Below are 11,881 nucleotides of genomic sequence, written 5' to 3'. Positions count from 1 at the left end.
ATGTTCAGACAACCACCCACGAACTCTCTCGTTCCAGAGATTGATATTGACCAAGTGATGACATCATCGCTATCCTTCGGGGGGGAGGGTTACAGGGTAGTTAGTCATATTCGTACATCCCTGCCTCAATCTTCCTAATAATTGGGTAGCTTTAAGCAACCTTTCAACAACAATGATTTGATCCTGGTCGGAAAGATTTGTGGCACTGGCAGTGGCAGCGCCACGTACCATCGCGTCCCGTCTCCCAGGAATCAGGTACGATTCTTCCTTCGAAAGTCTTTCTTTCTTTCTTTCTTAGACAATATCTGGCTGCATGTAAGGTTAACCCCGTCGCAGCTGCCAAGTGGAGACTGCCTAACCTATCAGTCCGATTCAATGATCGGCCCTGTCGGCTTGGGCTATCTATCGATCCTTCGGTGTGTAAGCCTTCCATGACTCGCAGATTGACCGTCAGGCCGCATAAGAAACTCCCAAAAAGCAGGATACGGCCTGCTGTCTAGTGAACATTAAGAGTCATCTATTACGCAGGAGACGACCCTGGCCCGCCACGGGACTCCGCTTCTCATGACGGCTACCGGGACTAGACTATATGATACCTCATTAAGGGCTCCTCTCTGGACTCCATCTGGCTCGGACTGGTCCACGCCCATAGCCACTAGCTGGCCGATGTACCGCACCTATCTCATGCACGGGTCCGAGCTATCTAATTCGAATCGCCCGGTTGCTGGCCAGTGCTGCGGGTGATGATAGTTCCGGATTTCCGGGACGTCGGACTACTTCCGACCCACCATCCGATTTCTGTCTCGGCCGATCTTGTTCAGGGCCCTGTGGACGCGCTCGATGGCGACATGCAACGATCTACTACTTACTATCTTTGGAAATTTCGACCCGCCCAGTCACCCCCTACGTCCGAATAAGGTATAAGTACAGAAGAGTGATCATCTATCGTAGCATGGTACAGATTATATACAGATGTAGTATATACAGAAATAATGGTCATGACGTATACATGGCTCAGAGTGACAAGACTCCGATCCGGGCAGCTGTGTGAGCAAACTCAGCCATCACTGCAGCCACTTTCCCGATTCCGGGCATTTTGCTGTACAATGCGCGGGAAACCTGCTCGCGGGCGAGCTCTTTACCAGGGCAGAAGTCTTCCTCGGAAGACTAGAACCCGATATCAGGATCGGTGTAGCCCTGGTGTGAGATATATCACAGTTTGACTTCGTATATACATGCGGCAAGGTTTTGCAGCACAGAGAGAATTCGAATGTCAGGAAGGTCGCTCTATTTCCGACGAAGTGACATACTGACTTCGGCGATCGGATAGGGCAAGACTGTCCATGGAGATGGCTGCCCACGGGTACTGCGACTGCCGTCGACTGTAGGCGGGGGCAGCACGTGTCACATCTCCCGTGATCTGGTTGGGATCAACAAATGTTGGGTAGGTCTCCTGATCCGAGGAGCTCGACTCCGTCGGGCGGGTATTGACCAGCGAAACCAATTTCCTCAGGACGCCAAATTCCAGCTTCAGCTTCACACTGTAGACTGCAGCCTTCAAGGTGGTCTGGAGTGTGTATAGTCCCACATACTCTAGAACCAGGAGTGCGACATCCAAGAGAATGATCACCAGGTTGATGGCTATCAGCTCATACATGGTCTTATGCCTTTCAGCGTCCTTTTCGGGCCGCAAACGTAGCAGCTTCAGAGTCTCGACGATGTAAATGATCGAGATGAGAATCTCCTGTGCGCAAAACCACGCAAGCTGCAAGCGCTCCATCACATTGAAACCTTGAATAACGGGCGTGGTGCCGACATAGATCGTACAATAGGTGAGAACGGTTGTAGGGATCAATAGGACGATTGTATCGAAGATGATGAGGTACAGCACCCGCCGCAGCAGCGTTTGGCTCTGTACGACCAAATGGAGTCAAGAGTAGAGCACAATGGATTGGCCTGGGACCATAAAGTAAAAACCTAATGTAGAGAAGGTGACTGCAAACCAGAGGGGCCCGATGGCGAAGAACTCCAGCAGAAAGCCGATTGCCTGGGGGATGACGCCAAGCACGGCGGAGAGCAACATGGCCCAGAAATAGAGACCGCTGTAGCGAGTGAAGGTGAGGAAGATGAGAATGACGAGTTCGACAGCATTATATAGAGCAATTGCACAGAAGACTGCCATCAAAATCTTGATGGCCATGCTACCACCCTGGTAACCTCCAATGAGGCCCTCGGGCGGTTTGGAGAGAGAATCCCACATGTTTGGGGATCGGTGACCTCGACCACAGGGTTAAACTGTTATAGTAGATGTCCACCACCCTCCCAGGAATGGAGGTCAGAGGACGAAGGCAGTAGGCCGGTTATAGATTCCGATGGCGACGAGTTTAGAAGGTAGCGCCATGTCAAATCGATGTCAAAGTCCGGCAAATCGGTCTATGCGTCCCGACGAGCAAGAGATGCGACAGACCAGAAGCACTTGTAAAACCAAACCACGTCTTTCTTTGCATCCTTATCTTCCCAGTCGAATAACTGCCCAGTCGATCGCAAGGGGTCTCTGGAGCCTCCTAGGTCCAGATTAGCCTTCGTCAAGTGAGGCGCAGCGTCCGGTTTACCGGATAGCCATGAAACGCACGCAAGCGCCCAGTTTCAATACTGAGTTGAAGGTAGGACGCTAGTGGGAGGAAAAGACTCTGGTGGCGATTTAAGGTGGTTGTTCGTACCGTTCGTCGCAAGATGAAGGGGGAAGGAGGTCTTCAAGGGCGACAGGGGAAAAGTCGGAAGGTTTTGGAGCGGCGCCACTGGAGGTCTATTTTAATTGTATCGCTGAAGGAAAGCCAGAACGAACAGTGAAGGAAACATAGAAAGAAAGAAAGAAAGCCGTTAACACCCGGAGGTGAGGGGTGGTTGTTTGATTTCAAAAGATTGAGAGATTGAGAAAGAAGAGGGTAGAAAATGGAAAGGAGCGGGGAGGCGAAAGAAGAGCGACAGAGCGAGCGGAGAGAAGAGGAGAGAAGCGAAGGAAGAGAAGGGACTAGATTATTGGATCATGGGGGAGGAGTTGGGGAGGGGGTTGGAAGAGACAGAGTTCTGGGACGGGACTTAGGAAGAGTCTGGGGTTGAACCCGCCTGCCTGAATTCGGGGAACCTGGCATTACAGCGCCGGCGCCTCTGGCAACTCTGCAGGCTTGGGCCTCTTGTCCGGCTGACCCTAATTCCGCCGGGGCCCGGGCGGTGTTAAGGGTCTCCCAGTCCCAGCAGGTACCAGACCTACTCCCTAGTACTAACTAACAGTAGGCCTGGACGCATACTTCAGCGTACCGAATACCCGCTGCTCTGGTTCCCCGGCTGGTTCGTCGGGTCTCCCAATAGCCGAGCCCAGCCAAGACTGTGGCTGGTGGTACGGTATTTGGGGGGGAAGAGGAGTCACATGGTTCGCCTGCTCTCCCTCGTCTAACTTCCCTGGAACTGTCAGTTCCAACTCCCTTCTCCCCCTCTCCTTCTTCCTTCATCTCCTACACTTTCTATATTTGTGCTTCGCCATCCCGTCCGAAAGATACCCAAAATAGACATGGAGTCTCCGAGGCACAACCTTTCGTGGCTCTAGTGGTTTACCCCAGATTCCTGTTCAGTAACACGAACCAAATAGTAACGCCCCCCCTTGAAACTCTAAAACTTCGATGGTCGTAGCATCTTCTCGTATACACCTCCCTCCATCTACACGGAATAAGCAAGGATCTGCATAATTCGTTCCTCAGCCGGGAACGAAAGCTGGTCAGTGCCATAGCAAACTATTCATGCCATGTGCTAAAGTTCCGCATTCCATCGATCCCATTGTTGTGGACCCGAAGCCACTGGTTCTCCTAATTACATGTATACTTGGCTTCGGATGAGAGCGCCAGCCTACGATGGCATGAAATCCTCCCGCATACTTTGATGGCCTAGACCGGTGCCATAGTCTCCTTCCTGCACATACTCTCAACATCCCAGTCCTCGCTGCCAACCCCGTTCCGCACCATGAACAGGCCGTCCGGATCCCACTTGCTCTTGATTTGACGCAATCGGCCATAATGGCGACCCCAGAAAGCATTCTGAAAGTCACTCTGATCGGGATCTGCCTCGTTGAAGTAGACACCACCTCCCTCAGGATCGATGGAGGCAAGGATAGGTGTATTGATCTGGGTCAGCGTTTGATATGCGGCTGATTGTGCTTCGGGCGTGGGCGGGAATGATTGCATCAGAACCACAAGGAGGGAAGATGACCGCCACATCGGATTGACTGATGTGTCCTCGTCCTTGGCGTTGAGGTTAATCTGCCCTCCCAGCACATTGACCGTGATTAGTGCCCCAGGATCCAATACCAGCTTCGAAAAGGACGCTGTCAGTTTTGAAGGGCCGGCGATGCTATTCATGAATGACTCGGATATCACTACGCTGCTTTGCAGGTATCCGATCCCGCCAATGTCTGCCTGCTTGGGAATAGTGAGAAAGGCGCTGATTCTGGAGTACTCGGCCAACTCATATTGATACTCGATACCAAGCCAGTCAAGAAACTTCAGAAAGGGCAGAACCTGTTCTTCAAGCAACTTTGAATCGTTGTCGTCCCAGACAAACATTGTCCAGTTCACGTACCAATGGTAACTCGGCAGACGACCTACTATGTACTGTCCAGAATTTCCGTTGACCGACATGGATTGCGTTAGTCCCACAATCTGTGTTAATGTCTGCCAGAAGATATCATTTGCTTGTGGATAGGTGAAATGGATGGTCGGGATAACTGATGGGATATCTCGGAATGTGCGCATCGTGACTTTGGTGACAATGCCATAAGTGCCTCCTCCGCCTCCCCGGAGGGCCCAAAACAGATCCTCGTGTTGGTTCTTGTCTGCAGAGATTATGTCGCCCTGATTCGATTAGCGCCGTGAGGGTCGATGGAAAGTTGCACGTACCTGTGCCGTCACAACTTCCAATTCCAGAACATGGTCTACCGCCAGTCCGTACAATGGACTAAGAACTGTTGACACTCCACCTCCCTGGAGATACCCTCCAGCAACACCGACCGTGGAGCATTCTCCTGCTACCACAATAAGTCCCCGAGCAGCAGCGGCGGCATAAAGCTCACCTACCATGACTCCTGCCCCGATTGTGACAGCAGGCACTCCAGTGGCGTCGACTTTATCCATTTCCCACCCCCCTTGGGAAGGGACGAAGTCGTCGTGGAAGGTTATGTCTTTCAAGCGATTTGTGAAGATCTGAAGAGAATCAGGAGCACCTGATCGACCAGTTGAGTCATGACCCGTATTCTTAATAACCAACCGAATATTTCTTTGCTTGGCAAACCTGACCACCGTGCGGATCTCGGCGACCGAGTGGACTACTGCAGAGTATAACGGTATGCGCCCTTGCCCGCACACGGAGCTCGAGTTTGCCTCAATGGTACAACTTTCGTTTTTTCCCGGCCAATTCTCCCAGTTGAAGCTTTGCAAAGCTCCTGTAGTGTTTGCATGCATGTCAGCGACAACAGACCGAGGCATTTCTCATGACTGGCAGCCTACCTGGTTGCTCTGCGCGCCAGTTAGAATCGTACTGCAAGTGAGCAAGCTGATTGCAGGAGGCTTGGTTGAAGAAGGGCGCATGGCATACGTGACCAATGGGGTAGACGCGAACCAAACGGCCACTGATGGATTCATTCAAGTGTTTCCACTCATCCCCGGAAGGCCAGCATGCGTCACTAGGTTGACACCGACATGCAAAACTGGCTCTGACGAGAGACGATATCTCGAGCAACAGCAATGCTAGGTTTATCAACATTGTTGATCGTTGTGGTTGATGCACCTAATTCGCTGATAGTAGCAAGCATAGGAAGCTCCATCCGAAGCATCGAGCATATTGGGGAACGGATCTACTGGGTCGGAAGGTCCTTCCTGTGTTACTACTACCAACTTTAGATCACCATGGCAGCCTCTCGTCATATTTGCTCGACAAACATTCTGACGACTATATTTATACCCCAGCTACTTATGTGCGGACATTATCTTGGGCTGTGACACCAAGCTACGCGCGGCGTACTATGCGTCCCAGGGCGGGCCTCATAGTACCTTTATTAGAACTTTCTCTTAGTAAGAACAGTCGACCACTAGCTTCAGGAAGAGGAAGTAGTACAAATTTACCATGCAGGTAAGCGGCAGTACAATAGAAGAGGTTCCATATTTCGTGCCTGTTGGTAGGTGCCCCTTATGATGCTTGCCTGCAATTGCTGGTTTATATAGATGTAAGGGTCACCGGATATACAAGCGCATAATGGGACCATCCATCATCTTCATGCCTACTTTAATCTTTTAATTCTTTTTACGATTTGTCCTTGGTGACCGTGTACTCAGTAAAGCAAGTGAACGTAGCAGGATGCCTTTACCCAATGTAGGGTGGCCTCAGGCACGGTATTTGGACGGCTCTCTTCTCAGCTCTCCAACTCCCAGATTCACAACTCCACTCTCGTTCACAGCCCAACTTTGCAACCATCTGCCATCACTGATTTTCTCCGGACTCCGAAGTACTACCATTAGTACTACTGTATTCGAGCTACTGTACACCTTTTTTTGATCACCGACAAACGCTCCCCACTTGGGTTGCGTCCCGATCGGCGCTGTCGCGCAACCTACGGAGTACAGACTACAGAGACTGGTGAAGTGGCCGCGCTAGTCGCGCTGGACGAGCTCTTCGCTGACCCCCTTTTCTCCACAAGAATTTCGGATTTCCATCCCCGATCCAGAGTCTAAGAGGCCCCCATATGTTGTCCTCATCGCCGTGCCGATCGACTCTGCTGCTCGGGCGCTAAGTTCGGACCTGGAATACCAGACGGTTGAGGCCTGGGGAGGAATTAATGCGGGCGTCCATTTGTCTGTTGAGTAGTATGGGAGGAACAAAGAAGAAAAATAAATATAAAAGCGATGCGGGAGGTGATAAGCTTCTGCAGCAAACTGCATAATTTCTCGACCTCGCGTTTCTGCAGCTCTTCATGAACTCCGCCAAGCAGTATCTGATCTGTACCCCCCGGTCGCATACCCGACAATTCTGGTCTAGCCGGCTTACAGAGGTCTGCGCTGGAATGCTATGTCTTCTCCCCTCTTTACTCGTGTTCACTTCCACCAATGGCAAAGAGCTGGACGACAAGTGGTGGGCGAAGGAGCATTCAGCAGGGCGACTAGGAAGATGATCCCTGTCAAGCTTATGCATGCTGTTAACTCCTTGAGACAATGCGTCAATTCCACTGCGGAAATGCCCCCGAGGAGGGAAGGTCTCGGGGAAATAGAGCAGTCGGTCTTGCGCCGCGAAACTCAAAGATCATCACTTTGAACGGCTTTGAGTGGACCTCATCAGTTTGCCTAGAGACGTCCAACTCACTTAGTCTTGACTTTGTGGGCCTGGGATAGCCCATGATGTGTCCGCACGGCTGACTTGACCCAAGACACGGCAGCTCACAACACAACGGTGTAAACCGTCTCTGGTTCCGTCTTTTAGGTTGGCCGGGAATGGACATGGCGCGAAGGTTGCGGGGTTGTCATTCGTATCTTGCTGTCGATCCCAGGACTAGACACAATGGGAGTCCCACCCGCCAAGCTTCTGTCAATTGCCTTTATTTGGGGCATCTGCTCTTCTGACTTGTCATCCTTTTGTCTTGTGAGACACTGTTCTTATCGCTGTGTTACGGTTGCCGACAGGGTGGTATTCTTGACTTTACAATGGCCTCGACTGATCAGACGTGGGAATTCATCGTTGTGGGTGGTTAGTATGAAAGTCTCGTTGATCAGGAGCTTTACACCTAACAATATTATAGGTGGCCCGGCGGGTTGTGCCCTTGCCTCAAGACTTGCTCGGTCAGCGCGACGCCCTCAGGTCCTCCTGCTTGAAGCCGGCCCTCGTAAGGATGATCCATTGCTGCGTGTGGACGGCCAGCGATGGCAAACCTTTATGAATGGGGACCTGAATTGGGGCTACAAGACCACCCCACAAGAGCACTGTAATGGTCGACAGATCGACTATTCTCGGGGCAAGGTGCTGGGTGGCAGCAGTGCCATCAACTTCGGTGTCTACACCGTGGGTGCGCGAGACGACTATAACCAATGGGCTGGGCTTGTTGGTGATGACTTATTTCGCTGGGAGCGCATGCAAGCTCGATTCAGGCAGTTGGAGACGTTCAACGGTGCCATTGTGGACCCAAAGCACAGCAAATATGCGACCCCAAATACCTCGGACCACGGCTCCCAGGGGGGTCTGAAGGTCGGCTATGCGGCTGAATGGGAGCAGGATCTTCCTCTCATGATGGATGTGTTCGAGCAGGCTGGCCTGACTCGCAACCCTGACCACAACTCGGGAGACCCGATTGGAATGGCTTTGGTCATCAATTCATCCCACCAGGGCCGAAGAGTGACGGCAACTGATCTTTTAGATGGGGCACCATCTAATCTGACTATCATAACGGAGACGCCGGCGCTCAAGCTCGTACTTCAAGGCATCAAGGCTGTTGGTGTGGAAACCACGGGGGCAAGATGTATGCATTAGAATCATCATTTGATTGAATTATCCAACTGACCAGGCTCGTCGCTGCAGACTTCGCATCTAAAGAAGTGATCCTAACAACCGGATCACTGGACACGCCCAAGATCCTCATGCATTCGGGACTTGGACCAGCGGACCAACTGCAACAATTTGGGATCCCCGTCATCAAGGATATACCTGCGGTAGGTCAGGGTCTTCGAGACCACTTCTTCGCACCGCTTTGCTTCCAACGGAACCCGACAACGAACGATCGCGATGCCTTTTTCGGCAACCCGGCCGCCATGGAGTCGGCACTAGAGCAATGGAGCAAAGATGGCACTGGACCATGGGCACGTCACTCGTGTCAGATTGGCGCCGGCTGGCTCAAATCGGATCGCTTGGTCGCATCTGAAGAATTCAAAGCACTGCCTCCGACTGTGCAGGATTTCCTACAACGCGACACGGTGCCGCATTATGAATTCATGACACACTTCCCACTGCATCTTATCTCTCCCGAGCCCTTCAAAGACTACAGCTACGTTTGTATGCTCGTGTTCTTGATGAACGAGCAATCCAGTGGCGAAGTACGTCTGCAGTCAGCCAACCCCGAAGACCCGCTGTTGTTTGACCCGAAGTTCCTGTCACATCCGTTCGACAGGCGCGCTTGTATTGAGATCTACCGCCATGCGCTAGAGGTAACGAAGCATGAATCTTTCCAGAAGGACACAGTGTCCGCCTTGATTGCTCCCCCGTCCGACTCGGATGAGGATATTCTTGAGTTCTGGAAGAACACACTCGGGTCCAGTTGGCACATGACTGGCACGACCAAGATGGGCAAATCCGGGGATGTCGATGCGGTCGTGGACAGCCGGTTCCGGGTATTTGGTGTCGAGAATCTGCGAATTGCTGACATGGGTGTGGTGCCTGTTTTGACCAACAACCACACGCAGGCAACCGCGTATGTTACTGGTTTGACATGCGGAGATGCGCTGGCAGAGGAATATGGATTTGATATTTCGGAGGCTCGATTGTAGGTGGTTTACAAGACGTGAATAGGTATTCGTCTGGAATGTGACTATGATCAATCACTGGCTCTCTACATTGATACCTTATAAGCGCCTATGTCAATCTATATCTAGAGCCGGGACTCGGTGTATACGAATGATGATGTTCTGAAGGTGGGACTGGTGAAATTTCTATACGAATCTCATCATTTCATCATCCTCCCGTCTTCAAGTGGCCAGTCGTGTACCTCATCAACACGAATAAATGATAGTACCCTACGTAACCAGGAACGTACCTTTCCTTTGGAAGTCCAGATATCTCGGTCTTTACCTGTCCATCACATTACACTCCAACGCAACAACTAGGACGACAATAAAAGAAAGTCTCCACAACTAGTTTCTTTACGCAATATCTACTCTCAAGGTAGACATTTCTTTACTTGCTATATAAACAAAACCCACCTGAAAAGCTACATCACCCAAACCAGAACAATGGAATCACCACACCAGATATTCCTCATCCCTGAGGTACTAGAACAAGTCCTCGTGAAGCTTGACGCAACCACCCTCCTTCTCTCCCAACGCGTCTGCCATCTCTGGAACTCACTCATCAAGACATCTCCGACCCTCCAAAGAGCCTTATTCTTCCGCCCTGAAAGGCAGTCACCAACCGAAGAGCATAATCCCAGGCGCACCACAAACCCGTTCATGGACAAGCTCCTGAAGTACTTCGTCAGCAACTTTAGATCAGTCAACAGCACACAAGATAGCAGCAACTGGCTTCGCCCATTCATGCCCCTACAAACAACGAACTATCCAAGGCTAGGACGGAACCACCCCTACTCCCGCCCCGAAGCCAGCTGGCGAGAAATGCTCCTCGACCAACCGCCAACCCCGAGCATAGCGGTCAGGGATGACCTCATGCCCCTGAGGCCATTTGGGGTACTCTGCGAAGAGAGAAAGTCCGTCCTCAGACTAAAGCATCTAGAGACGCTTGTTCAGGTGTGTTTATTGCTCCCTGTGGGGAACATTCTCATCTTCTATCCTATGCAAAGTCGTCCGTTGTGCCGCGTATCGGTCTCATGTTTACGAAGATCTTTGGAAAATCGTCACACTTATATCATGCCTAGATCCTTTAGGCCGACGGGATTGTCTACGACGGGGGGAGATGCCTCCATGCAAGGTGGCAGAACTGCAGGTCTCCCATGGTTGACTGGGGTTGTGAGGTGGCTTAAGGAGTCTGGATGGGGGTGTATGCGGGATATTTGGAGCTTGGAGCATGCTCTTCACTTTATGGACTTATACTTTATGTGAGGTCGGACGGTATGAAGTACTAGGGTGGGAGAGTAGTGGGGGCATGCAGATACTTGCTTCTGCGCTATACTATGGAAAGTGTGCGTATAATTACATCCGTTGGTAATTAAGGGTTTGGGTACTCTGATGAAGAGTGTAGATTTATGTCGAGGTATAGCTGGGATAGTAGTTAGGATTTTGCTTGTCGAACGATATTGAAGTTTGCTCATCTATGCGCTCTCCTCCTGTGCAATGTTAGGCATACTCACATCGTAGTATATACAGATCATACAGATTGCATACAATAAACAACATGAATTCATAGCATCACAAAATTCCAGAGGGTGTATCAAGCCTCGAGGTCAGCAGGAAGATGCTAGGGTAGTATTCAAAGAACAGGAAGCCAAGTAGATGCTCACCAACCAACCACACAGACTTACCTCCAAATACTGTCCCCCATGACCGCTCGCTTGACCGCCAAATGCGGCAGAACCTAGTGAACCTCGATCAGAAAACCCCGGATTTAAGCGGATTTAAGGCTTTGCAGATCCCAGATGGTCACCGTGGATTCTGTATGTTTTTTGACCGCCTTTTGAATTCTGCCGTTTGGCATGCCAGTGCCTTAACAACTAGTACCAAGTACACATTCAGCATGAACTGTGCAATGTCTTAGATAGACACTATCATGCTATCTGATAAGAGGCCCGCCATATTACTGCATGCCAGACTCAATATCCACGCACTCTGTGAATTTGCAAGCAAATTTCGACAGAATATTCCATGCATTTGCGACCCCCATCAACATCCCGCGAGCGGCAGCTTCAATTGGGCTGTGTTCATTACTTTCGAGGATGGAGTTCAGCGGGTGCTGCGATCGCCGCATACAAAGGGCACTGAGATGCCAGGAGGTCATTTCAAAACTGCTCTTTGACTCTACTGATGACTACCGTCTCTTTGCTGCCATCTGGTGACATATCTATGGCCAAGAAAAGGACGCTAGGTCTTATTATACCGAGAAGCCATCGTCTCCAAGCTTGATCGAGCTGTACAAT

At 51.0% G+C, this 11,881-nt stretch overlaps 4 protein-coding genes across 4 annotated transcripts; 2 read left to right on the top strand and 2 right to left on the bottom strand.

The window, feature by feature from the left end:
• Positions 1 to 1,273: 1,273 nt before the first annotated feature.
• Positions 1,274 to 2,260, bottom strand: AKAW2_40977S (uncharacterized protein; the record flags this gene model as incomplete). Its single annotated transcript, XM_041689365.1, has 2 exons — positions 1,274 to 1,912; positions 1,997 to 2,260. The coding sequence occupies 2 exons, from the start codon at positions 2,258 to 2,260 to the stop codon at positions 1,274 to 1,276; spliced, it is 903 nt and encodes a 300-aa protein (XP_041543057.1).
• A 1,678-nt stretch (positions 2,261 to 3,938) lies between these two features.
• AKAW2_40976S (FAD-dependent oxidoreductase) lies at positions 3,939 to 5,808 on the bottom strand (the record flags this gene model as incomplete). Its single annotated transcript, XM_041689364.1, has 3 exons — positions 3,939 to 4,901; positions 4,947 to 5,488; positions 5,553 to 5,808. The coding sequence occupies 3 exons, from the start codon at positions 5,806 to 5,808 to the stop codon at positions 3,939 to 3,941; spliced, it is 1,761 nt and encodes a 586-aa protein (XP_041543056.1).
• A 1,928-nt stretch (positions 5,809 to 7,736) lies between these two features.
• Positions 7,737 to 9,566, top strand: AKAW2_40975A (GMC family oxidoreductase; the record flags this gene model as incomplete). Its single annotated transcript, XM_041689363.1, has 3 exons — positions 7,737 to 7,779; positions 7,832 to 8,545; positions 8,605 to 9,566. 3 exons carry the CDS (start codon positions 7,737 to 7,739, stop codon positions 9,564 to 9,566), a joined length of 1,719 nt encoding a protein of 572 aa, XP_041543055.1.
• Positions 9,567 to 10,028: 462 nt separating this feature from the next.
• Positions 10,029 to 10,666, top strand: AKAW2_40974A (uncharacterized protein; the record flags this gene model as incomplete). The annotated part of the gene is made up of 2 exons (XM_041689362.1): positions 10,029 to 10,538; positions 10,592 to 10,666. 2 exons carry the CDS (start codon positions 10,029 to 10,031, stop codon positions 10,664 to 10,666), a joined length of 585 nt encoding a protein of 194 aa, XP_041543054.1.
• Positions 10,667 to 11,881: the final 1,215 nt, after the last annotated feature.

This window comes from Aspergillus luchuensis, chromosome 4 (genome assembly GCF_016861625.1).
Source record: "Aspergillus luchuensis IFO 4308 DNA, chromosome 4, nearly complete sequence".
Taxonomy (NCBI): Eukaryota; Fungi; Ascomycota; class Eurotiomycetes; order Eurotiales; family Aspergillaceae; genus Aspergillus; species Aspergillus luchuensis.
Note: the sequence above shows the minus strand (reverse complement) of the source record. Positions and strands in the feature narration are given on the sequence as shown.